The 27,817-nt window shown below is 35.6% G+C and overlaps 1 protein-coding gene across 5 annotated transcripts in view; it reads left to right on the top strand.

The window, feature by feature from the left end:
* Positions 1-625: 625 nt before the first annotated feature.
* The window catches only part of HYCC1 (hyccin PI4KA lipid kinase complex subunit 1), a 48,332-nt gene continuing 21,140 nt past the window's right edge, over positions 626-27,817 (top strand). Inside the window, exons 1-9 of one of the 5 annotated variants that reach the window (XM_087892699.1) lie at positions 626-918; positions 15,693-15,769; positions 16,065-16,166; positions 16,706-16,885; positions 18,334-18,414; positions 20,181-20,296; positions 20,508-20,603; positions 24,454-24,570; positions 27,226-27,313. In XM_087892699.1, coding sequence (XP_087748825.1) covers positions 15,719-15,769; positions 16,065-16,166; positions 16,706-16,885; positions 18,334-18,414; positions 20,181-20,296; positions 20,508-20,603; positions 24,454-24,570; positions 27,226-27,313 — 831 coding nt within the window. In that variant the 5' untranslated portion in view covers positions 626-918; positions 15,693-15,718. Of the gene's footprint in view, positions 919-2,921; positions 2,989-15,692; positions 15,770-16,064; positions 16,167-16,705; positions 16,886-18,333; positions 18,415-20,180; positions 20,297-20,507; positions 20,604-24,453; positions 24,571-27,225; positions 27,314-27,817 lie in introns of those variants that run through there. The other 4 variants (XM_087892696.1, XM_087892700.1, XM_087892697.1 and 1 more) reach the window with 4 other exon arrangements.

The following is a 27,817-nucleotide window of genomic DNA, read 5'->3' on the forward strand; positions in this document are numbered from 1 at the left end:
TTATATATAAAAAAAGAAGTTATCAGTTCCTGTCTCAAAAACAGTATCTTTCGAGGATTAAAACTCATTTCTAATACGTCTAATTATTGTTTTAGTTAGTAAAGTTTTACACATAGTTAAGAATCTGGAACAGTTATATCTTGGAATATTTCCCATTAAACCCAAAGTAGCATTTATTTCAAAGAGCACACTGCACTGTTTCAAATATTTCGGTATACAATTGATATTTTTGTTTTCAAGAAGACAAAGCGACTTTGGAATTAAAGCTATAGTAATTAATGGAATGTAGTACAGTAATAGGGAACCAGGCCAATAATTGCAAAACTTGAGGCCACGGAGAGGCGACGATGAGTTTCGCCCCAGCATGCCCTGATTCGCAGCGGCAGGACGAGGGGAATGAAACTTTCACCTCTTTTAACCTCCGAACCCAATTGTAGTCTTCTATTGTCAATCAGACGCTGACAGAACAAATAAAATCCCTCCTCTCGAGCATTATTTCCAACGACGCGTCACAATTCATCTCTCTTCATGAAGCGGCGGGATCTACCCACTTTAGGAAACCAAACAAAAAAAGAGAAAGAAAAAGAAAAAGGCGGGCCTCCCTGGAGTTCCCACCTCTCTAACGAATTTCTATTAGTGTCGTAACTCGTTGCGGTATTACTATTGGCTCTCTTTGATGGCCACTCAAATAGCGGCTTTGCTGGGCGGGGCAGGCATTTGTCGTGCCCCGAGTCTCTCCGTCCATCAGCTCTTCTGTCTTCCTCACACTTTTATCGGGAGCTCTAGAGCGAGTCACGCCGAGGTCGGCGACGCCAAAGGGAGAAGCAGCGGGCCTGGAGGGGCGCCGTCTTGACCCAGAGTGAGACAGAGGAACAGGCGTGCGCTCTGAAGGAACTTTTTTTTTTTCCTGAGAAAAGGGTAAAAAAAAAAAAAGGGGAACCTCTTTCTTTGTGTGAACGCTCGTGTGTGTGTACGTGTGTGTGTTGGGATTTGGGATGTTGGCTGGAACAGGCTCTGGAATAGCGGTTCTGTCAGCGGCGGGAGCGGGGATGGAACAGCGGGTTTCTTTTCTCCTCACGGCGAGGTCGCAGCTTTGAACCCTCGTCCCCACCCGGGGAATTGGCTCTTTTCGCCGCGGCCCCTCTCCTTCCCTGCCTTTGTGTTTCCTTCCCCCACTGAGGAGAGAGGCGGGAGGCGGCGAGGAGCCAAGAAGCGGGGTTCAGGGCGTGCCGGTTACTGTCCTCCGGTCCCGATCTGGAGAGGCGACAAGTTATGGTGACGGCCAGCGAGGTGGCCAAGCGAGTGACTGGCGTGGCTTGAGCCCCACGCGCCGAAGTGGGACTCGATGGTGGGCTTGTGAGGGAAGGCGGCGAGGAAAGAGAGTTGCTGCCGGCGGAGGAGGAAAAGGGTCCTGGTGCGAGGCTCGACTCTAGGCTCGTCCACGTCTAAAGGGTCAGGTCGGGATACTTGAAGCTTTTTAGAGCCTCCCGCTCAGGCCTCAGAATCTGAGACGGTCCCATTCCGCTTGAGTCGCTGGTGAGGGAACTCCGGGAATTTAAGTTGGGCCAAGTTCTGAGCCAAACGGGCGGCGTCGAGAGGTGTCAGGTCACCGTGCAAGCCTATGGTCGCTGCTGCTTTTACCTTTGCTCTGCGAGTTGCTCTCCGGCTTAGCCAATTGCAGCAAGAATTAAAAGGGGGTCAGAGGGAAGGAGAGTATTCTCTGGCCCTTCATTATGGAGCATTTTAAAACTTCCACCATAACTCAAACAACACACCTCCCCTTGCTAATTTTGAAGAGTGGGTCGACAAAGCGACCAAAGGAACGTGAAACCAAACAGTTTTCTAGATTTCATATTATATACGTGGGCATAATGCAATGCATGATTTGCAGTCCATCTCTGGGCACTTAACCCTAGTTACTGTTTTTATTTTAGACATTGCTCTATCCTTTGCTATATATAAATGATTAAGGAGCAGTCTTAACATTTGTATAATTTTTATATGGGACCTACATTGAACACTCACAGAAATCACAGACTAAATGCATGATCCATCAGCCTGCAATGAGCTATCTCAAATGAGTCAAAGATTTTTGTGCAAGTGGATTGGATATATAGATAGTCCTTAACTTACGACCACAATCGAGCCCAAGATTTCTGTTAAGTGAGACATTTGTTAAAGGAGTTTTGTCCCATTTTATGACCTTTGTTGCCACAGATGTTAAGTGAATCATTGCAGTTGATGATTAAGCACCATAGTTGTTAAGTTAATCCGTCTTCCCCATTGATTTTGCTTGTGAAAGGTTGCAAAAGGTGATCACATGACCTTGGAACACAGTAATGGTCATAAGTATGAACCAATTGCCAAGCATCTGAATTTTGATCACTTGCTCATAAGGATGCGACAAAGATTGTAAGTGTGAAAAATGGTTATATGTCACTTTTTTTAGTGCTACTGTACCTTTGAACAGCCACTAAATGAACTGTTGTAAATTGAGGAATACCTGTACCAAATCTCATTAACCGACATGATTTTTTCATGGGATCCTTATAGACCAATGAGGCTAATTATACATCACATCACTATTGATGTGTTGCACTGTCATTTTCCAGACCAGTCAACCATTCTAGGATCATTCCCTTGAGGTCTTCCTTTCCAATATTAAGCAGATCTGTATGTATCTACTTCTCTCCTGAGCCAAAGTTAAAGAGGTGTTACCTCCTGCTGAAAGATATAAACAGCCTATAGAGTTTTAAACATCAAAACACTAAATGGAAATAGACTATGTTAGCTTTGGAGATACAATTTTATATTTAAGATAAGTTCCATCTTTTTAAAAATAATTATTTTAAAAGAGTAACTATTCTGTCATCATGCAAGACCTAATGAATAAGAATAGGAGCACTTCTAACTATTATTGTGTTGACAGATGATTGCATTGGAAGCAGCTAAGGGAAAACTGGGAAGAATGAACACAACAGTGAGATGGTATGGGAGAAAAATTGATCTCTGTGTTATGTAACTATATGTTGCTGATAACCTTGAGTTACGCCCTTGCTTGTTTGCTACAGCCTTTTCTCTGGTCCTTTTTCCTATTGCTCTGATATTGGTTCCATGTGGAAATATGAAATTTTGAGGCGTAGTTACTCTTGATTTTACATGATGTTAGAAGAAAGCCATATAAAACTAAATCACGAATCACATCCATCTGCACAAAACTATCATGATTTTGGCATGATGCTGCTAAAATTGGTAGGTCTGTGATTGTAATGATTTATTTCTTCCAGATCGATACGTTTTGTGATTTAATGTTGGTTCCACTTGGGATCTAAGGAAAAATCATCTGACACCATAAATTCTGTAGAACCAAATTTTTGAGCAAGCAATACCAAAAAATGGTCCAATTTGCAATTGTGTTGACTCATTGAATGCAGATAGGAGTGAGAGTTATTTCATATGCAACCTATGTAAAATTTGTGTAGAGACTTGCTTTATGTTCCAATCTGGATCAATAATTGAGACCAGAGGTTTAGTCTTCTAAGCTTTCAGAGTTGTGCTGGAGCCCATCTTCAGGGAAATTCTCTCTAATAGAACATTAGATTTCATTAGTCTGAACACTTGGAAGACTAAACTTCTCGTCCAAGTGACTGACCCAGATTGGATCCTGCAACATTATCCTGTGATGTGTAGAAATGCGCTCCTGCTTTAGATCACAATTTTATACCATGATGATCTGTAGAAATAGGTGGTTGGTGAATTAATTATTTTCTTAATTATTTTCTCATATGTATGGATCCTATGAAAGAGTTATGTAAAAACTGGATTTTAGCCAGATCTTGGGACTAGTTCTAGACCAGTGGTTCTCAACCTTCCTAATGCTGCGACCCTTTAATACAGTTCCTCATGTTGTGGTGACCCCCAACCAGGGGTGGGTACTAAATTTTTTTACTACCGGTTCTGTGAGCGTGGCTTATTTTGTGAGCGTGGCTTGGAGGTCATGTGACTGGGTAGGCGTGGCTAGCTGGTCATGTGACCGGGTGGCCATGGCTATATGTATAGGGACTACTCAGAGGGCTGAAAAAAGTCATTTCTGACAGGTCCTCGCACTTTTGACCAGTCTTCGCACTTATGACTGGTCATTATTTATGCCCATTGTAGCATTCTTAACAACCGTGTCACTCATTTCACAACTGCTTCTCTTCACCATGGTGACAAGATAGGGCAAAAACGTAAAATGTGAGGACAGTCGTAAGTTCAAGGATTGTCAAAAGTGCGAGGACCACTCAAAAATAACTTTTTCAGCCTTCTGAGCAGTCCATATGCACAAAAGGACTACCCAGAGGGCTGAAAAAAGTGATTTCTGACAGGTCCTCGCACTTTTGACCGGTCTTCGCACTTATGAGTGGTCATCATTTATGTCCATTGTAGCATTCTTAACAACCATGTCACTCATTTCACAACTGCTTCTCTTCACCATGGTGACAAGATAGGGCAAAAACGTAAAATGTGAGGACAGTCGTAAGTTCGAGGACTGGTCAAAAGTGTGAGGACCAGTCAGAAATAACTTTTTCAGCCCTCTGAGTAGTCCATATGCATAAAAGGATACAGCAATAGAGAGAGAGATGAAGGAAGGGAAGGGAAATTAGAGTAGGAGTAAGGGTAAGAGAGGGGGAAGAGAGGAAGAGAAGGAGAAAGGAAGAGGAAGTAGGGAGGAGAAGAAGAGGGGGAGGAAGAGAAAGTAAGAAGGAAAAAAAAGAGAGAGGTGGTAGGTTTGAGGAGAAAGATTGTTGTACAATAAAAAAGATGAAAGGGAAGAAAGCCAACCCCAAACAAATATAAAGATATTAAGATAAAAAATGAATCGTTAAACTTTAAAGAATAAAAGAGAATAAATATGAATAAATAACAATAATTAGAAACACACATACAAACATACAATGTATTTTTTTTGAACAGAGTATTTGGCTGGTTCACAAATTTAAACTGTGTTTAGTCATTTCAATTAAATTTACAATTTCTATATGTCCTTTTTGCCATATTTATTCCTCATCTATTTTTGTAAAAAACCAATATTACCCTTCATCCTCATCTCTAATCTTAATCAAATTCAATTTTTCCCTTCTGTTCTATATTATACCCCTTCCCATTGTCATCTATTTTTATATCCATCCTCACATTGGTTAATTATGTAATATTACAGTTGTTTAATATAAATTCAACATTTTAATATAAATCAATTAGTTATATAACTACCTTTTTTGCATATTAATCAATATGAACATGAATATTCCAATTATTTCCATGCAATCTAATTTCTTACAAATCAGTTAATTATATTTACCAATAATAATAAACCAAATAATTTCCCCCATATATTCCTCCAAACCACAACTTAACCATTTCTGCTTCCAACATAATATACAATTAATAGTATCTCAATTACTACAATTCCCTAGTTAAACAGAGCTTTTTTTCTTTTGTGTTTTAAAATCTTGAACTCTCCACTTTTCCCCTAAATTTCCCATTGTTTGCACCTACCTTTTTTGGTGAGGAAAAAGAAAAGAAATCTACCTGCCTAATTTTCCAACGTTGTAGCAACAGCAAAGCCAACAGCCTGCTTTACTTTCAGTTTCGTTTTTCAGCATCGCTAGGGGGAAAAAAAGTTGCTCCAGCACTCTTTGCAAACAAGCAGCAGAGCCCTGAGCAAAACAGCTGAGAGCAAATCAGCTGAAAGTCGGGAGCCGATCTAATCAAGGGCTAATTAGCCTATGCTGAAGCTCCGTGGGCCAATAAAATTACAAAAAAACACCGAACCATTTGTTAAATTGCTGGCTCGCCCGCCCCTCGCCCACCACTATTTATTGGCCCTTTGAAGCCCCGCGGCAAGAATTTAAACAGTTTTTTTTCCTCTAGCCATCAGCTGGGACTCAGGAGGCAGCAATAGATTGGAGTGGGCGGGGTAAGCGAATGGCCAGCGATCCAACAGAGCAGAGAGTGAGGGTGAGTGAAGGCATGGGGGGGGGGCGAGAGAGGGCTTTGGTGACCCCTGTGAAATGGCCGTTCGACCCCCAAAGGGATCGCGACCCCCAGGTTGAGAACCACTGTTCTAGACAGATGTAAAGTAGTTACAGCCCAAAGAATTACCAGAGACATGCATGAATCTTAATTCAAACAGATATTATAGCAGGTGCCTCTGTGGAATAGACTCTACTTCATAAAATGCACAAAGAAGGAAAAATATGGATTTGAATAACTAGTTGGTTTGCATCAGCACATTCAGAACATGATGTTGGATGAAGGTTTTGTCAAAGGCGCTTAGATTCCTATATAGATATTTTTATAGGCAAAGAAAATTAATTTTCTTCAAGGGAATCTGTGTTCACAAATTAATTTATGTGCAACTTGATCTGCCAGAAGAAATACACTGGAAATGTCAATAAAGGTTTATCTTTTAGACTCTTAATTATTAATAAAGTGAGTAATTGTAAACGTATGTTATGAAAATAGTTTCTACAGTGATAATGCTAGTATTTAGTTTCTGAAAGATACAAATTAGTCAGTTACTCTATTCTCATTCTTGTCATTAATAAGTATTTTGGCATGACTGTTCTTGCTGCTTTTATTTGATCATAATAATGCAATTATGAGTTTTGATCTTTTTGATCTATTTTTCCATGAATCACTACCATAAATTTAAAAAATCTATATCAAGAAGATAATTCTAAAATAATTTTTCCATTATTAAATGCAAAATGAAAATTGCCTTTGCTGCTTTTCAGTTTATTTCTTTATATGTATAGCAAAGGCTGTCATTTGAAATTTTTAGATTTGATAGGTAAGCTACATTATATTCCACACACATTTTTATGATTTAAAGATAGTTAGCAAATTTCTTAAAGGAATTTACAATATGCGTAATAGGCAAATATATATTCTGAATTATAGTCTTTAATTTTTAACTTTTTTGTGCTACAAGGTTTTTTTTCTAAATCAAAAGGATGTGGAGTAAAATTAATATGAATCAACCAGATAGACTCATTTTATGACTCATTAAAAAACTGAGTGAAATATAACACAGTTAGTTTAATAGATGCTTATCTTGGCATCAGAGTATGCGTTCATTTGACATGTATACATAAAGAAATAGCATTTATAATTGAGAGTTCACTATAATGTTGATTTTCTGCCTAGTTATTATGTGCCATGGTGATTTCTTTTGTAAAAGGATTCTGACAATATTTTTAAGTCAGTAACAAAGTTATTATATTGTATTAATTTCAACTGTATAACTAGTCCAGCTGATTTGGAGATATTCTGCAAAAATTCCAGAATATGGAGTTTCTCTTCTGCTTTTTAAAAATGTTTGAAAATTTATCCAAAATGCAAAATTAGAAATTTGTTAATACAGGCAGTTGGAATTGTATTACACTAATCCAACCAAGTGACTTTGCTATTGGTTTATTTCTAGGCCCATATATTGTAATTAATTATGTTTATATACCAACTTCTTTCCCAAAGCTACTGGTGGTATACACATTCTTTCTTTCACATCCTTCCCCCTCATCCCCGGTTTTGAGCTGGTTATTCCAAATGTATTCCATGAACTTTGTGACTAAATCTGGATTTGAATGCTTTCCTTCTAAATACTAATCTTGTACTTCAGTGGTTGAGGTTTTATCATCATGCTGTTTTTACTATACTAATATCAGAATCAATCAATAATCCTTGAGAATCTATAAGGTGGATCATATCAATCATCATAGGAAATAGCAGTTTCCAAATTGACTTAATTTCAGTGTTAAATATAGAAATGAAATCATAGGGCTGGAAAGGACCTTGAGGCAGGAGTCTTTATACTATCCTGGACAAATGGTTGTCCAATTTCTTCTTAAAAACCTCCAGGAATGGAGCACCCACAACTTTGGGAGGCACGTTGTTGTATTGACATATTGTTCTCACTATTAAGAAATTTCTCCTTAGTTTCAGGTTGGATCTCTCCAGTGGTGGGATTCAAGTAATTTAACAACCAGTTCTCTGCCCTAATGATTTCTTCCAACAACTAGTTTGCCAAACTGCTCAGAAAGTTAACAACCGGTTCTCCCGAAGTCGTGCGAACTGGCTGAATCCCACCACTGGATCTCTCTCTGGATGAGCTTCCACCCATTGCTTCTTGTCCTGACCTCAGGTGCTTTAGAGAATAAATCAACCTCTTCTATGTGACATCCTTTCAGTTTTGGAGTAAGACTATGATATCACACTAAACTTTCTTTTCTTTAGGCTAAACATATCTAGTTCCCTTAGCTGTTCCTTATATAAAAATCTTTTAATTTTTAGGAGGTGAGGAACTAATTATCATTTAATTCTGGGATTCTTTTTGTCAGCAGCTAGTACACCAGATATGCCAGTATAAAACTACCATCAGAAAATTCAAAGCACAGAAATAACTAAAGAAACATGAGACAACTGAGCAACAGCTACAGATGTACTCACAGCATTCTTAGAAAGCTTGCAGCCACCCACCAATCACATACCTATGTGACAGAGCTGTGATATATCTTAATATGAGATAAATAATACAAATCTCAGAATACTATTAATCTAACCAGTATATCATATTTTGGTTTTCTATTAGCCTCAAGTTTAGGCTACAGAACAATACAATTGAATTTTAGGAAGAACTTCCTAATAATAAGAGCAGTTTGACAAAGTTCTGCTAATGTTGCCTTATCATGATAGGGTAATCTTGTTAGAGAATGAGAGAAAGATGCCAGCAATGTATGCCAAGAATATGTACTCACATCATGGTCATTCACAGTGTGAAGCTTATCCCAGCTGTTCAGTTAAAGCAGTAGTTCCCAACCTTTTTTTGGCCATGCCCCACCTAAGCATCTCTAAAATCCTGATGCCCCCCCCCATGACATATAATTCTTACTTTACTCAAAAAGTGAACTCTACTCACATGGAGGAAGCCTAAAAGGCCATTAACTTGGTTTAAACAAGGTTCAAATTGCCCCCATTAAAAATCAAATTACCCCCCCTGTGGGCATGGGCCCCCCCAGATTGGGAACCACTGAAGTGATTGATAATATTTTGAATGACACTCACCAAGCTATTGAAAAAGAGCTGAGGATCTTTTGGAGTATTAACTGGTGTTTTCCACAAGGAAGAACTCAGAAGACCTCTAATGATAAATATCTCAATGAATTACACTTCAACCAGGATTTTACAGCTTCCAAATGGAATCAAGAACAGAACAAAAGGAAGAATAACACAGTCTACAATTGTTTTCCCAATGAAAAAGTTCATAGCAACTCATAATAAGAAGTGCAACAAAACAAGAATTGGTAACAACTGAAGTAGTGTGTAAACTAGTAAAAAAAATAAACACATAATTCAATCAGTAACTGGAAGAAAGTTTAAACATCGTGTCAGGTCTACTTGAGGTTACTTAACTTTCTAAAGTTTCAACTCTTTCTTCTGGGTGGTGGCAAAGTGACAACATTTTTGAATGGCCATTCCAAATAGCCTTGGAACCCAGGCTGCTCTTGGCATACAGATGCTCTTCATTAATTTGTACAGAACACAAGCAGAAAAGAAGCAAGCAGGCACCTACTCTTGGTTATTGTATCACAGATTTTTATTTTTTGTTTTCAGAAAGATTTTTCAATCCTTTAGGAAATGATAGTATCCCAGCCACCTTTGTTGTGAGAAATTGTGAAACATTAGTTTTGTCTGACTTATGTACTACCAATACACAAAAATACTTGTTTGCCCCAGAAAAGCAATTGTTTTGATCAGGGGTGGGTTCCACTTACCTTTGCTATCAGTTCGCAATGGGAGCGTGCGCGTGTGCGCATGCTCGCTTTGCTCATGCGTAGCACTTCTGTGCATGCACAGAACATCCATGATGATATCCAGGTGGGTGGGCGGAGCCTCCCACCGCCACTACTACCAGTTTGAAAGATCCGGACCAAACTGGTAACAACCCACCACTTGTTTTGATTATTTTTGCTGGACAAATAGCATATAATTGCTGCCATTCCTTACTTTTCCTTCATACTAAGTATGTAAATCAAAACTTGAATTGGAAAGAGCATAGCTAGCTTTTCTCAGAGCATGCAGCAGAGATGGAGAGTGCACATTTCTCAGAACTGATCAATTTAACAAATCATCTGATAATGTTAATCTCTGTCTGTTACTTTCTTGGTTATGCTGGTCTCATTTGCCATGGCTGAACCATTGAGCATAACATGGGACAACACTAGTTAGGATGGGCTGGGGGGTTCAGAGAATTAGATTTGTTTTTAACATATGGCATTATCTGGAGGAAACTAGAAACTATAGGTTCAAGGCTGAAAAAAACCTGGGCTAATTGAATTCTGTAACCATGTAGTTATCAGGAGTTTTGTAATCCAGACTTGATGGCTTTTCGGTAAAAAAGATGGAGAAAATGATTGGCCCTTTCTGGATTTAAAAGATTTTTTTGAATTGGTTTGGTGATATCCAGAATAAAACAGGGCAGCAAAGAAAAACAATCCATCTGTCTTATGAAAGCGAATATATATCACACCAAAACCCAGGACATCATTACTCAACATTAAAAAAGAACAGTGGCAGAAGACATAGATATCAGCAAAAGAGACTGCAGTTTTTTCTGCTATAAATTCTAAAATGCATAAAGTGACACAAAATTACAATTTTTTTCTTACTAAATCAGTTGTTTAAGGAAGTTTCATAAAAAAATACTTTGTTCTCTTCTGAAATGTATAAATTAGAATTTGTGAGATTAGTTTATGATTTTATGAAAGAACTGATTTATTTATCTTGACCAGGTATAGAATAGTATGAAGTAATGTCCACTGGTGTGAAATATGAAATTGCATACTTTGCAACTGGAACAGATTTTCTGAATTAGTTGCATGTTTACTATAATTAAAGAAATCTTAAAAATAAATCAAATTGACATCCTAGGATCATTGTCCTATGTGAAAGCATTGTCAATCAATCAATCAATCAATCTATCAATCAGAATAGAGCTGGAAGGAACCTTGGAGGTCTTCTAGTCCAACCCCTTGCTCAAGCAGGAGACCCTATACCATTTCAGATAGGTGGCTGTCCAGCTCTTCTAAAAAACCTTCAGTGATGAAGTACCTACAACTTCTGAAGGCAAGCTGGTTAATTGTCCTCACTTTTATGAAGTTTCTCCTTAATTCCAAGTTGCTTCTCTCTCCTTCTTTAGTTTCCATCCATTGTTTCTTTTCTTGCCTTCTGGTGCTTTGAAAAATAAGTTGACCCTCTCATCTTTGTGGCAGCCCCTCAAATACAGGAATACTGCTATCATGTCACCCATAGTCCTTCTTTTCTCTAGACTAGCCATACCCAATTCCTACAACTGTTCTTCATATGTTTTTGTCTCCAGGCCTTTAATCATCTTAATTGTTCTTCTTTGCACTTTTTCCAAGGTCTCAATATCTTTTTTGTAATGTGGTGATCAAAACTGATGGAGTATTGCAGGTGTGGTCTTACTAAGGATTTATAAAGCGATATTAATGTTTAAGTGGTAGTAATACTTCATGTGATTTTGATTCTATGCCTCTTTTTATACAATCAAGGATTACATTAGTTTTTTTGACTGCTGCCATACACTGGGGCTCATGTTTAAGTGATCATCCATTAGGACTCAACCTTATAGTTACTGTTTTTGAGCCAGGTTTCACCTAATCTGTACTTGTACCTTTGGTTTTCCCTGCTTAGATGTAAAACCTTGCTTTTCTTCATATTAAATTTTCTGTTGTTGGATAGGGCCCATTGTTTAGATCTGTCAAGATCTTTTAGATTCTGAGCTTGTCTTCTGGGATGTTGGCTTTTCCTGCCAGCTTAGTGTCATCTGCAAATTTGATGAATTCCCCTTCTATTCCCTCATCTAAGTAATTTATGAAGATATTGAAGAGTACTGGGCTTAAGATGGAACCTTTTGGTACCACACTGCTTACTTCTCTCCATGTAGCTGTTGTACCATTAAGGATTACTCATTGAGTATGGTTTGTCAGCCAATTACAAATCCATCTAGTGATGATGCTGTCTATCCCACATTTTTCTAGTTTACTAAGAAGTAGGTTGTGGTTTACTTTGTCAAATGCCTTGTTGCAGTCTAAGTGTACTATGTCGCTGGTCTACTAATTTAGTTACTTAGATTGGCTTGGCATGATCTGTTTTTAACAGGCTGGCTACTAGATATAACTTTATTTGTTTCTAGATGTTGATAGATCTGTGTTTTATTATTGTTGTCGTTGTTATTATTATTATCTAACATGTTCCCAGGTATTGATGTTAGGCTGATTGGTCTGTTTCTTCATCTTTTTTGAAGATGGGAACCACATAAGCTCTTTTTCAAACCTCTGGTAGTTCCCCAGTGCTCCAGGATTTTTTAAAGATATGGTAGAATAGTTCTGAGATAACATCTGCCAGCTTCTTCAGAACTCTGGGATATAATCTATCAGGTCCCAGTGATTTGTATTCATCAAGATCAGACAGATGTTCTGTTACATTTAACTTAAAATTTAAACCTTAAAACTTAAGCTTTGCTTTTAGTTCTTATTTGGGTAATTCATAAAACAAATGTATATGATCTTTTGATAATATATTTTTTCATGCCTGTTTCTCTTGATAGAGAAAAAAATGCACTATGGTTTTCAGAATTACTTTGTACTTTTTAACTTGTGCCTTTGCCTCAAGAAAGAGACACTAGTGAATACTCAATAACATTATAAAGAAATACTCAGGAAGTTTAAATTGTTTCAATTTCCATCAAATAGTTACTTAATAGAAAAGGCATTCTAAAGACTACACTATTAAATGTTCTTAAATGAGTCACTTGTTCTCTGTAGTTATAAATACACTCCAGGGGAAAAAAACTCTTCGTTTCTGTACGATCTTGTCAGCTCAAGATAATGTACCCTGGATTTGTGGAAATAACATGTTATTCTTCCTCGTGATTAACTGGCGTCCTATTGATAGAAATACAGAAAAGAGACCTACAAACCTCTTAAGCTTTATGACTACATCTATCAACACACAGCAGATGCATTTTAGCATTCATAAAACTTGACCTTCATTTATGAACTTATTAAAAATGTTTTTTACAAATTTCTGAAACCTAACTGCAGAAATCTCCCATGATTTGGTAATTTTGATGATGTTTAATGAAATTTTGATATTTTAATGTTATTTAGAAGTGGATTTTTCAGTAACTTATTTTATATATGGACTATTGCACAAGACCTCATGTTTGCTCTTTAAAGCATTCTCTGCAATCATGGATTACAGTGATTATATGTGATGACCTGATTACTTCAAATTCAGTGTTTGAGTGTAGAGACAAGCTAATATGTTTTGGTCAGACAACATCTGTTCTCACTAAACAAGAACTTGTATATATATATTTTCAGAATGCTCATCTCACCTGCATTCTGAAAATAATTCTATCAGTGGTATGAATTGTCTAACAGCAGACAATTGTGGAAAATTATAACAGGTGGTCCTTGACTTAGCCCATTCATTTCCACTATTGTCTGAAACTGTGATGGTCCTGAAAAAAGGATTCACAATCTGTGCCTGAGGTTATGGTCACTGCAGTGCCCCCATAGTTACCTGAACAAAATTTGGATGCTTAGCAATCTGCCTGCCCTTACAACTGACCACACGGAAGCCACAGCTGTTCTCACCTGCCTATCTTCCCCATCCTGTCCTCTGGGTCCCTTGGGCTATTTCACACCAGGCTGTGTCCCACACCCTTGAGTCTCTCCTGCCTCATCACATCTTGCTCCACTTACTTCTTCCAAAGATTGTGTTTCCCAAGAAGTAGCTGATACACTATACAACCTTCCTATACAGAAGCCACATGGTGTAATCCCAAATGCCATTTAAGAAGCATTTAGAATTCTCATTCTGAGAATTATGGCCAATCCCAAAAATGTGCCTGCTCTGGAATGCCATTAAGAGGCTTCTGTATGGGAATGCCATGTGGCAAATTGATTGCTGCTCCTTGGGAAAGATAATTTTTGGAAAAGGTAAACAGAACAAGACTTATTGGAGAAGAAGAAAGCCCAAAAGTGTAGGATCCAGCAAGGTAAGAAATAGTGCCTCAGAAGATCATGGAGGCCCTGAGAGGCCTTAGCTATGGAAGTGCTATAGTGCAGGTCTTCCTGCAGCTGGGAAAGCAGGACTGTGGCCATTAAACAAGGTGATCCTGTAGTTGCTTTGCTTAATGATCATAATTTTCATAAATTGAGGACTACATGTATGATCGCTCATTGAGTATACCGCTTTCTTCATGTGTCTCTTCTGAATATGAGTGGGTTTACTCTGCTGTTGTCAATTTATTCTTTCCTCCTCATATTTATCCAGTATGATAACACTTTATCAGATTAACAAATTTTATTAAAAGGTATGAGGCATTATAAACTGTAAACATATACTTTAATAAAATTTGTTAGTCTGACAAGGGGCGGCCAGATTTATCCTGATTCTTGGCTATTATAGATTAACCCAGCATTCCTCGTTTTATTTAATTTAATACTTTATAAATGTGGATAAAATAATGCTAGTTGTAGATGCATTTGAATGCAGCCTACGATCATTTCAACATACTGACTTGTGCATAGAAAAAAATATACAGTATTGTTAGCAGAAGTTCTTATTTTCTTTTTTTAAGTAATGAACACTTGAAATGTAATTATATAATACATTGCTTAACATTTAGATTATTAATATAGTGTTAGTAAAATTCACATTTGTAATTACTAATTAACATTAATAATATTTTGCTATTTTAATATAAGGAGATACTGTGTTTGTGAATATATATTGTTATCTTTCTGTGCATATAACTGTTAGAAAATTGGCTCAGACTTAGGAAAGACTTGTCATTAGTTGTGTGTCCAGTTGGCTATATGATACTGTAGCATCTAAGATGAGAAAGAAGTTGCATTCACAAACAAGTATATAGTATGGGAGCAGAATGAATGCTTTTATTGTAATACTATATAGTTACAGTTCAGTTCCATTGGCTACAATGTCTAAATCTTGGATGTGGCCTTTAGAGCCCCTCTCTTATTTGCTATTGAGTTGAAAGGGAAAATTATCAGTTCAGTTTCTGTTCTGGTTCTGATTTCTTTTCTACATCCATGCAGAGGGCAAGTGCAATTCTGTATAAAAAATAATTTTGAAATCTTGCAGGGGTGGTCCCAGTTTGTAGGAAAAACATATTAGAAAATTGACACTTACTTCTTATGCCTATAATTTAAGGTTGAAGATTAAGAATACATTAAAATATGTTGGATGCAAGTGGAGAATAAGATATATAAATGATAAATGATTTCTACTAATAGATATGAATGAGGAAGAATGGATTCATAACATTGTATTCTCTGACATTTTCATTTGCAGTATTATATTGTATAAATTCAGTAGATTTCATTTTCAAAATGGTAGGAGACAGAGCCTCTTTGCTGGTAATTAATTTTATCTCTGTACTTTGTTAGCAAGTTGTGTTGATAAATGAAAAGTAATTATACCACTACTAATGATAATATTGTATTAAAAAAAGTGTGAAATCTTGCTGGGGTAGTCCCAGTTTGTAGGAAAAACATATTAGAAAATTAACACTTATTTCTTATGCCCCACAATTTAAGGTTGAAAATTAAGAATACACCGAAATATGTTGGATGCAGATACAGGGATCGTAGAAGAATGGTTATCAGAATTCAAGGTAATCCACGATTCTTGAATTATAAGAAAATTTGAAACTAAAGAACTGAATTATAAAATATTATTTTTCTTAGAGATTACACTATAAAATTTTAGAATTAATACTAATCTATTGTCCAAGAGCGATAATAGAAGAGGGCCATTGCCATCTTGCCAATGCTTGTAAGATTTTTGAATGTACCTGCTTGATCAGTGTTTGATATAGAGGTGTATTTAATTTAACAGATTTTTTAAAAATTAGAATTGTATGTATTAGATAATCTCTCAAACTATATATCTTAAATGGTTTTTGTTAGACAGTACCAGAAACATCTATAGCAAGTTATGCTAAAAATTTGAAAGACAAGATTTCCTTGGTTTCATCTCTATATAAAGTTATTCAAGATCTACAAAATGAGGTATGTAGATATTAATTAATTTATTGGAATTGGGATGAACATTGAATAAATTGCATAGTAACATGATGACAAAAAGTAAAAAATAGAATATAAAATTCTGTTTTGCTCCTCAAAATACTCTTTTTAGATCTTAAATATTTTGTTGGTATTGTTCTATACAGACATGAAAATTAGAAACAATTTCTAAATGATGTCCTTTTTTCTTGAGCTGTTGTGAAGTTGAATATAACTATAATGCGCATTGTTTCAAAAAAAGTAAAATCTTCAGGAAGGATGATACTTATTACAATTTTAAGAAACAAGGATTCAGTTCCATCTCTTCATTCAGTTCCTAGTGAAATGCACACATTAAAAAGGGTTCCCGCCATCTTCTATGCAAAGTTTACGTTTGTTAAATAAGATAAACAAATGAGGCTTACTAAATACTGGGAACCAATGTAATACTTAACAAATGGAATTTTTTTAAATAGTGAGAAAATGCATCTTACAGTAACATATTTAAACATTGCCAAATGTTTAATGCATGTTTTTCCCTTCAGTTGCTGGAACCAGTCTGTCACCAGTTATTTGAATTTTATCGCAGTGGTGAGGAACTACTTCTGCAGTTCACACTTCAGTTTCTTCCAGAATTGATATGGTGCTATCTTGCTGTTTCTGCTAGTAAAGACCTACAAAGCAGTGGCTGTATAGAAGCACTTTTACTAGGAGTTTACAATTTGGTTTGTATCTAGACTTAGAATTCATTCATTCAACAATTTATATGTTACTAAATCTCCCAAAAAGGCTCTAGATGTCATTACATTTCGTTGCTTGATACATTAGGTTCCTTTAACATTGATATTGATATAAGTGACTACTTTTTATGACGAATATTAAACATCTGGAAGAGGAAGATGTTCTGAATAGTGTTCTCTATGGTGATAATTGCTTTTTTCAATTCTAGTATAGTTGGATGAAGGAACTAACTTGAAATGGATGGTATCAAAAATTTGATTATTAATCATTCTTTCTTTATATGATTATCCATAAAATTTTCTGACGATGGTGGGACGGTTCACATGTGAGGTTGTTGAATATGTTTATGAGATGTAAACTTAGTCCGAAGTCCATGAGAATGTTTATATAAAAAAATGTGGTACGTTCTGGAATGAATGAGTCCGGACATAGGTTTTTGCCTTTTTTTAATTTTACACACTTTCTTTCCCAATCATCAATGTTTTGGTTGTGTGAAAAAAAGACATCAAAGGAAAACTGGATATTTATGGGCACAGTACTATAATAGGATGCATATACATTTTTTTTGCTTGCTTCAGAAATAGAGGAGGACTCTCAAGTATATAGAATACGTCTTCTTCTTCAATGTGACAAAGTGGGTATGAATTCAGATGGGTATATATAAATGATAAATGATTTCTACTAATAGATATAAATGAGGAAGAATGGATTCATACCATTGTATCTTCTGACATTTTCATTCGCTGCAATATATGGTATAAATTCATTTCATTTCATTTTCAAAGTGGTAGAGCCTCTTTGCTGGTAATTAATTTTATCTGTACTTTGTTAGTAAGCTTATGTTGATAAACAAAAAGTCATTATACTACTACTAATGATAACAATATAATATTACACACAAACACACACATAATAGCAGTGAATGGCCTCTGCAATGATCTTAGAGAACTAGATATACTGCTTTCAAAAACATCTTAAAGTAATAATCCCTAATTTTAAGTGATATACCTTGTAGCATTTTAATATTTTTTTTCATAAATAAAGAAGTGAAAACATATATTGCAGCTACTCTCACTTTCATGTTATTTCACACAAGATTGCCGTGATGATTTTTAACAATTACTTTCAAAGTAATAAAATACTATGACTCAAAGGGTGCATGGTAGTTAAATGCCCTGAAAGTAAAGAATTAAGATTTCACAATTACTCTGTGAACAAGATGGACATTACATAATTGTGATTAAATAAGTAAGACATGTTTAGATTTTGCTACATATAAATTATATATGTAATTATACCTCATGTATAAATTTCCATCTTTGCTTATAATAATAAATATTATGGCATGATTTGGGAGCTTATGTTCTGCTTTACGTTTGTTGATGTGCATTTTATGAAATGCATATGAATAACTTGATTATTTTCCTCACAGGAAATAGTTGACAAACAGGGGAACAGTAAGATCCTAAGCTTTACAATTCCATCTTTATCAAAACCTTCAGTATATCATGAAGTAAGTTTTAAAAGTATTCTTGTTTTATGTGATGTTTGTAGCTTTGTTCTAGTCTCCCTTAAAAGGATATAATCTGACCTTTTGACATCTAAATTAGTAGTGGGCATTCTTTGGCTGCATTTACATTTTCAGAAAAGAACCAAAACTAGGTTGGCCATATGACATAGGTCATTTTAAAATGTGGGGATCTACACTATAATTTCAATTACTAGTTGGGTAGGGAGGCAAATTCTTTCTGGGGCTAGGTTCTGGAACTTCTGCTGCTAAACAATTCAGTTGTTCAGTGAGTCATCATGTGACTGCACCTGATTTTATGACCTTTTGCTATAGTTCCTAAGTGAATCCAGCTTCCCCCATTGACTTTCTTGTTTGAAGCCCCCTGAGAAAGTCAGAAATGGCAATCGTGATCTCAGGACGCTACAACCATTGTAAATACACGCCAGTTGCCAAGCACCTGAATGATGATCATGTGACTGTGGGGATACTGCAAGTTGTAGGGTTTTTTTGTTATTTTCCCCTCTAAAAGATTTCAGTTTGCTTTTCAATTGAATTCTACTGCTTGCATGTTATAATGCATTCAGAAAGTATTCAGACCCACTTCACTTTTGTCAATTTTGTTATTCTGAAGCCTGATTCTACAGTTGTTGAAATTTATTTTTTCTCATTAATCTACACTCAGTAGCCCATGATGACAAAGTGAAAACAGAATTGTAGAAATGTCTGTAAATTTATTAAAAATAAAAAACTGAAATATCACTTTGGCATTAGACCCTTTATGGTATTCAGGTTCTTCACTCAGTACTTTGTTGAAGCACCTTTGACAGCAATTACAGCCACAAATCTTTTGGTTATGACGCAACAAGCTTTGGACACCTTTAGGATATTCAGGTTCTTCACTCAGTACTTTGTTGAAGCACCTTTGGCAGCAATTATAGCCACAAATCTTTTTGGGTATGACGCAACAAGCTTTGCACACCTGGATTGGGGAATTTTCTGCCATTCTTCCTTGCAAATCCTCTCAAGCTCAGTGAGGTTGGATGGTGACTGTTGGTGGACAGCCACTTTCAGGTCCCTCTAGAGATGTTCAATAGGATTCAAGTCAGGGTTCTGGCTGGGCCACTCTAGGACATTCAGAGTTGTCCCTATGCCATTCCTGTATTATCTTGCCTATGTGCTTAGGATGGTTGTCATTGGGGTGGGTTCTACTTACCTTTACTACCAGTTCACAACGGGATCATGCGTGCGTGCCTTGATTCTGCAGATCACTGATGACGACATCCGGGGCAGTGGGCAGGGCCTCCCACCGGTTTTACTACTGGTTCTTGCAAACCGGTCCAAACCGGGGCAACCCACCACTGGTTGTCATGTTGGAAAGTGAACCTTTGGTCCAGTCTGAGGTGCTGAGCTCTGTGGAACAGGTTTCATTGAGGATATTGCTGTACTTTGCTCCATTCAGCTTTCCCTCAACCCTGACCAATCTCCCAGGCCCTGTTGCTGAAAAACACCCCCACAGCCACCACAATTAAATTTCTTGAGCTAAAGAGATGAACTGAACTAAATTTCAAGTTTTGTTGCAGAGGGTCTGAATACTTATGCCAATGTGATATTTCAGTTTTTTTGTTTTTAATAAATTTACAGACATTTTTAAAATTCATTTTTAAAATTGATGATAAACTGCTTTCTGCTTTCTTTTTATTTTTGATTTTTTTAAAAAAAATTAGTAATGCCATGTTAAGTGATATATTGAAAAAAACTATTTTGTTTAGCCTTCCAGTATTGGTTCAATGGCTCTTACTGAGGGTGCTTTATCTCAACACGGCTTATCCAGGGTTGTATATAGTGGACCTCATATGCAAAGAGAAATGTTGACAGCACAAAACAGGTAAATGCATGATGTTGCTTTCAATTATAGAGATTAAAGAAGTAATCTGGGCATTTCCAAATTATCCTTTTCTCATAAATTAATATTTAACAAATACAGTTTTTTAAAAAACATAGCTTATATGTATTGTTGATATGACCAATGAAGAGGAAATGTTTTGTTTGCATGATTAATGATACTCTTTGAATTAACCATAATTCTTGTTTTATAGATTTGAAGTATTGACATTCCTTTTGCTACGATACAATGCTGCCTTAAGCTATATGCCTGCGGTTTCTCTTCAGTCTTTATGTCAAATTTGTTCAAGGTAATTTTTTCTGAAAAGATTGATAATAATAAACTATGGCTGTAACTATATAAGAATACATTTTACTAAAAAACAAAAGCTTATATAGGAGAGAAAAAAAAGGTAATTTTGACATAACTGCAGTTTACCAATCCCTGTTAAATACAACATGTCAAAATTCAGATCTTCCCAGAGGCATAAACTCTTTATAGCCATAGTGTGATTCAGTTTCATTTACCTATCATTCTGTTCTATTGTATTAATAAAATTTACTAATTATGTTTTATTGCTTCATGAAAATGATTAATATTCAGTGATCCAGGAGTTGTAGTAATTTCTGTAACACATTAGAAGAGCTTTGCTTTGGTTTCAGTACTGTTGTTTTTGACAAGTGAAATAGGGCACTGTTTCTCGTCTTTTCTCCTCCCTCTCTTTCATGTTGGTTTGGATCAAAAGGTCAATATACATGGAGAAACTTATAAATGTGTCACTTTTCCCCCCACAAAATAGCTCATTGAATAAGTAAAGTACAACACAGAATGAGTAAACTTCACTGGACTATATAACAATTATGCAAAATATAATATAAGAAATGGAAGAATTTTTATATATTTTGAAAGCTCATAGACGTTAATTACACTCAGACCTGAAAGCAAAAAAGAATGAAATGTATTTACTGAACTTCCTAAATACACTAATTATATTATTAATTAAATCAAATTTCCAATGTCAATGTTTAGAGGCTGCATTGTATATTATTCTTAGTAGTTCATACCTAGGACTTCTATGTAAGAACCTCCCCTAAAAAAGAAGAAAAAAATCTATAGAGAGTCTTTGATAATTGATCTCTCCATGTCTGAAAGAATGAAACTACTTGAGGTGCATGATTAATTAAAGTCGCAATATTATTGTGATGGGACCATATTCCAAGATATCATAAGATCTCTTTCTCTGTCTCTGTTTATTTTTCTGTCTCTCTCTGTCTCTCTCTTTATCTATCTATCTATCTATCTATCCATCCATCCATCCATCCATCCATCCATCCATCCATCTATCTATCTATCTATCTATCTATCTATCTATCTATCTATCTATCTTGTTCATCTTGCCAGAAGCAACCGTACATGGTTTATAGATACTGAACAAAATGCAGAACAAAACATTAAAATGATAAATATCTCACATTTAATAATTCAATTAAAACTAAGCAGGGTGGAGAGGGAGTGCACAAAGTGTGCACGGAGAGGAGATGGGGTGTTCTTCATTAGCTGTCTGTGCCACACCTTCATGAGGATCCCAAGCTAGTTGACATATGCTTCAAGGCTTTTTGGAAAGCCAAAAGGATGACAGTGAATTTGACCTTTATTATACTGTTTTTCCTCCCGGCCTTCTACCATATACACTGTGATTGTGGTTGCTCTATGCTTCTCAGAGCAATTATAGTGTTGGGTGCCTTATAAATTTCTAAAACAAACAAATAAAATACTTAGATCTTCTAAACTTCACTGTGTGTCACCCCTATGGAAGACATAGCTGAAATTGGATTAGAGCGATTTACTTATTGTAGAGCAAAAGGTTGAAGATATTTTATTATTGCAATATAAATCTTTGAAAAGAAGGCTTTCTAAAAAAAAATTCAACTAGAATTTTTTATGTACTTGCTGAAGTAATTTATTCAGAATGGAAACTTATGAGGTTATAATAATTGGTGTACAAAGTTTGATGTCATGTAATTTAGCAAGGACAATCCTGGAGTTCCTGTTACCATTTTAACCCCAGGACTGTGTAGGTCATTAAGTAGGAAGATGTGGGAGTCCCAGGCAAGCAGGCTGACTGGTAGAGCTATGAGTAAGAGTTAAGCTAAAAGTTAAAATTATAGTTGAAGTAATTGTATTAATATTTAGTCAGTCAGCCAGTGCTAGCTATTTTTAGTATAAAACAATATATACTAGTATATGAAATTATAGTAGTTTTAGTATAAAAACCATTTATACAATATATACTTATACAGTTTACAAAGGAACCACATTAATAATAATTTTTAAATGTACATGCTGCCTAACTCCCACTAATTCTGGGAAGTTTATTTAAAACAAAACAAATAAAAACCAGAAAAGGGAAAAATTGGCTGAAACAACAAATATAGATGGGAACAAAGAAAAAGAAGAAAAGGGAGTTTCAATCATGCTCACCAAAGGCCTGGAGAAAGAGCTAGTTCTTTAGGGCCCTTTGGAAAAGAAATAGGATAGGGGCCATTTGAATCCAGAATCCAGCGTCCAGAGAGCAAGTGATACTACAGAGAAGGCATGCTTCCTGCGTCTGGCATTGTTTAATTAAAGGAACTCTTAGTTCACTAACCCTGTCAGATCAGATAGATCAGGTAAAATATTAATGGGAGACAATACTATTACAGTCCCTCAAGTATGGAGGCACTATACCATGTAGGGCTCTATGGGTAGTGACCAGCACCTTGAATTGTACTTGGAAACAAACTGGTGATCAGTTTGCAAACCAGAAATCTTACATGGGCATACTAATGGATGCTCATTCCTGCTGGTATTATGGCATTCTGAACTGGTTGAAGCTTCTGGGAGATCTTCAAGAGTATTCCCTTGAAGAGTGTGTTGTAGTAATAAGACATGAGGTGACCATGACATGAGGGACAATCAACAATGATGAAACTAGTCTTTGAGAAATGAAAAGAATCACTGTAAAATGGTACCTCAATCCCCAAACTATGCAAGTAACTGTCAAGGATATGTGGTTGACAATATTGAAAACCACAGAGAGAGATAAAGAAGCACAAGCATAATACAACACAATTCCTGTTCCACAATAAGTCATTAACCAGAAACCTAACTCAAAGAGTGTTCCTCCAGAGTTCATAGAAAGGGAAGGCTGGAGATTGGTCAAAAGTTATTGAAAACCATTGGGTGCACTACATCCTTTTATCAAAGAGGTTGCAGCAACAATCTAGTTGTGGGTCACCAGTCACCTCCCTTTCACAACTTGGAGGAACTCAAAAGGAGTAAACAGATAGCTAAATTAACAGCACAAAGAGCCCTGTCTACTTCCTCAAGTCACCAGGTAAACACATACCAGACCACATGCCCCAGGCACTCAGATCATGCCCAGGCACTCAGCCTGCCTGCTCAGTCAGAGTCCAAGGTTCAGGAAAAGGAGAGAGGAAGATATTTCAAAAGAGTACTGTAAACTGTTTGTGTAGCATACCTGGAGCTCCAAGTCCCAGGCTCCTTGCACCATTATATTGTTTTAGTGTGTGGAAGAACAGATAGCTTACTCTCTTGCAATCCTTTTCTCTCCAATCTCCTTGCTCTGAGAGAAGATCATAAATTGGCAATAGTTATTTTCTCAGCACTTTTGTAACTTTGAAAGGTTGCAGAACAGGAAGCAAGGACAGCCTGTTGTGACCCAAAAAAAAGTTTACTTAATGGTTTGGATCATTTTGAGGGATAATGAGATCATCAGAGATTACCTACTCTAATATTTTGGAAGTGCAGTATTGGGCTATCTACTAATTTTATTTTGCGGGTATGGCATATACTACTATATGTAAAGCATCTTTTCACTTTAGAAGATTTTTTTCCCCAAAAATATCGTGATAGTGATATAAAATATGTTTTTAAACTTCATCACCAATATGTAAAAGATCTTATGTTACACTCTTAAAGAATATGTGCACTTTGCTGACCCACTGATTTGGCCTACAGAAGAATTACTTGTTTCTTGATTGTTTTGGGAATAATTCTTTTTCACTTTGAAATCCATAATATTTTAAAGCTGTATTGGACAGTACAATATAGCAATTTTAAAATAGTAATGATAATTTTAATATTTGTATTTCTTTTAGAATCTGTGTTTGTGGATACCCTCGCCAACAAGTAAGAAAATACAGGGGCATAAACAGCAGAATTCCAGTCTCCTCTGAATTCATGGTGCAAATGTTAACAGGGATTTATTATGCTTTGTAAGTTCAGTAAATGTATGTCTTGTATATATGTGTAATAGTGAATTTTGGAGCATATTATATATAAAATACAAAATGGAATGCTTATTTACATAATAGCAGAGGCAGAATTCAGAACTCTCACAGTTGACATTGTAAAAGTCAGAATTTTTCAATTTTCTTGCTATTGTTTTTATAAACTGTCCAAAGTGATTTCCTGAATGACAATTGGTAGTTGATTTTGGTGGTACAAAAAAAATCTGCTTATCAGTTCTGTTGGGTAAAACCAAAACAGACTTGTAGTTTCATGAGGGAAAAACTGCAAAATCTATAGTAATCTTGATTTGGACCAATCAGATGTTTAAAAAAATATTCTTTAGAATCTGAAAGACTACCTTCCTCTCCCTAAAATGCTGGTTTCACATGGGGCAGTGGTGGCAATGGAACTGGCAGAGCCAATTGTTAAACATTTATTAGCAAATCACAATATATACATGACAATGATTAAATATCTTATGACCATAGGCTGGTAATTCTGAAATTATTACAGATAATTCTTATTTAACAACCATCGACTATTTGAATTATGATGGTGCTAAAAGAATGGTTCTTTTGTCTGGTCCCTAAAATAATGGCCCTCATGGTCACGTAACCAAAATTTGAGTGATTGGCAGCTTGCTCATACTTAGGACCACAGCAATGCTCAACTTCACCCACCTGCCCTCAATTCTTAGCCATCATAACTCGACTACCTGTATTGAAATCAACACTGGGTAAAAGGAAAAGTGTACATGTTAAAGGAGCCTTGGTAGTACAGTGGTTTAAAGCACCCTGTTATTAACACAGCTGCCTGCAATTACAGCAGGTTCGAATCTTACCAGGCTCAAGGTTGACTTAGCCTTCCATCCTTTCTAAGGTAGGTTAAATGAGGACCCAGTTTGTGGGGGCAATAAGCTGACTTTGTATAAATATACAAAAGTATGAAGGCTATTGCTTAACGCATTGTAAGCCACCCTGAGTCTCTGGAGAAGGGCGGCATATAAATCAAATAAAAAAAAAATGATAGAAACATATATGCTAAATATGCAAAATCTTGAATTTATAGTTTGTGATGCTTTTAAATGTTCAATTTTTTTTATAGATAGCATTCTGTTTGAAAATTATCTAATCTAAGTTTTTAATTAGCAATTTTAGCAAATTCCTGATAGTTAAGATGTTGCTATTTTCCTGGTTAAGAAACCATATTGAGAAGGCAAGTTTGCATGTTGGTACAATAATAGTAATGGCAGAAACATTGTGATTGAGATACAGCGTATGTTTGTATTTTAAAAGTAGCAGACCCTTATAACTGCTTTGAAGTTGTGATGTAGAGGCGATATTAATTTTTTCTGATCACTAATGCTTCCATGGAGAATCTATCTATCTATCTATCTATCTATCTATCTATCTATCTATCTATCTACTGTGTTTCCCCAAAAATAAGACCCTATCTTATATTTTTTTGAACCCTGAAATAAGTGCTTGGCCTTATTGCCATGCACTCAAAAGCCTGATTGGGCTTATTATCAGAGGATGTCTTATTTTGGGGGAAACAGGATATCTATCTATCTATCTATCTATCTATCTATCTATCTATCTATCTATCTATCTCTGGCTGTCTCTCTCTGTCTCTATCTATCTATCCCCAATGTGTGTGTGTGCGCACGCATGAATATTCATATACAAGCCATTTAATTCCATATGTGTGTGTGTGTGTGTATAATTAAATTACATTTAATAGTTTCATAATAACAAATTCAAAATGCTAGAGATTTGAATTACATCAGTGCTTTATCCCATCTCATTTGATACTTGGTACTATGGGTTTATAAGAAGGATTAATATTTCTTATAGGCATTAGGATTTACATTGTTTGGCATGTGGTTTAAAAAAGAGTAATTTATAAATCCATTCAGTGAGTTGAATTCATGGCCATCTTGAAATACAGAACAGGAGTGGATGTCAAATGGGTAGAATTTCATCATGCATGTTGCAAGAAGTTTTCAGGCTTTCTTCTGGTTTCAATAGAGTTGGAACATTTTTTCCTTTTTTGTTTTTTTCTGTATTATTATACTTAAGGTATGCACTACTGCTCTTTACTGATAACCACAGGAAAAAAAGCTACTGAATTGCAATAGTATGATTAGGGAGGTTCTTGGGCATAAAAAAAGGGTATGGAGCAACAAATCATCGAGATATAATTTGTTTATAAAATGCTACCTTTAAGTACAATGAAACATCATATCCTTGTTCTATCATAATGACTGATCCATTTTGAATTCATTGTGGATATGAATATTATAACAAAAGATATAAAGAATCAATTGCCAATCTGATTTTCCAAAAATACTATAGCAGTTGCAATATATATATTTCTTACCTAACATTACAGAAGGGAACAAAATAAAATGACCCAGACATAGTTAAATGGCTAGAAATAAAATATATTGTATAATCATTGAAATATTTCCCAATATTACTAATTTTTCCTGAATGTATAACTTTTGTATTTATAATATTATAAACCATTTACTAAATATCTGTTCATGATTAATATGCATGGCTATGATAATGAAAGAATAATCATACTATATTATAGCATGCGGTCAGTTTTCATTTTTTGGCTTAACATTCTAGTTATAATGGAGAATGGGATCTGGCTCGTAAAGCAATGGATGATGTTTTATACAGAGCACAATTGGAGTTATATCCAGAACCACTATTGGTAGGTGTTATGTGTCAAATTTATTCTTCTTCAGGTTTTAAAATTTATTTTGAATATTTTTGTATATTTAACTTACATAATTAAAGTATCTTACAGAAACATAAAATGTTTCAGTCATCATCATCATCATCATCATCATCTCATCATCATCAAATTTTTATTCAGTCACAGACCAGCTAAAATGCTTAAAATAATTTAAAACAAAGCAGTCTCTGAAAATCATATTCTCATAGACTGTGCAGCAGTTATAGCATTCTATAACAAGAAACAAAAACTAACAAAAACAGTTTTGAAGGTTGAATAATTTTTGTAATAAAGTATTTATGTAGTGAAAAATACAAGAACTAAATTGATGTCCTAAGATTGTGGAGTTTTATAATAGACTACCAGATTATCTGTTTCTTGGTTTGCATTATCACTATCAGAAAATCTAATGCACCACAATGTGTAAAGTACTTTTCCTAAAGATTTCAGTGGACAGGCTCTTTGTGTAGGAGCTTCCAC

Source organism: Pantherophis guttatus, chromosome 4 (assembly GCF_059756535.1).
Source record: "Pantherophis guttatus breed Tessera chromosome 4, ASM5975653v1, whole genome shotgun sequence".
NCBI lineage: Eukaryota > Metazoa > Chordata > Lepidosauria > Squamata > Colubridae > Pantherophis > Pantherophis guttatus.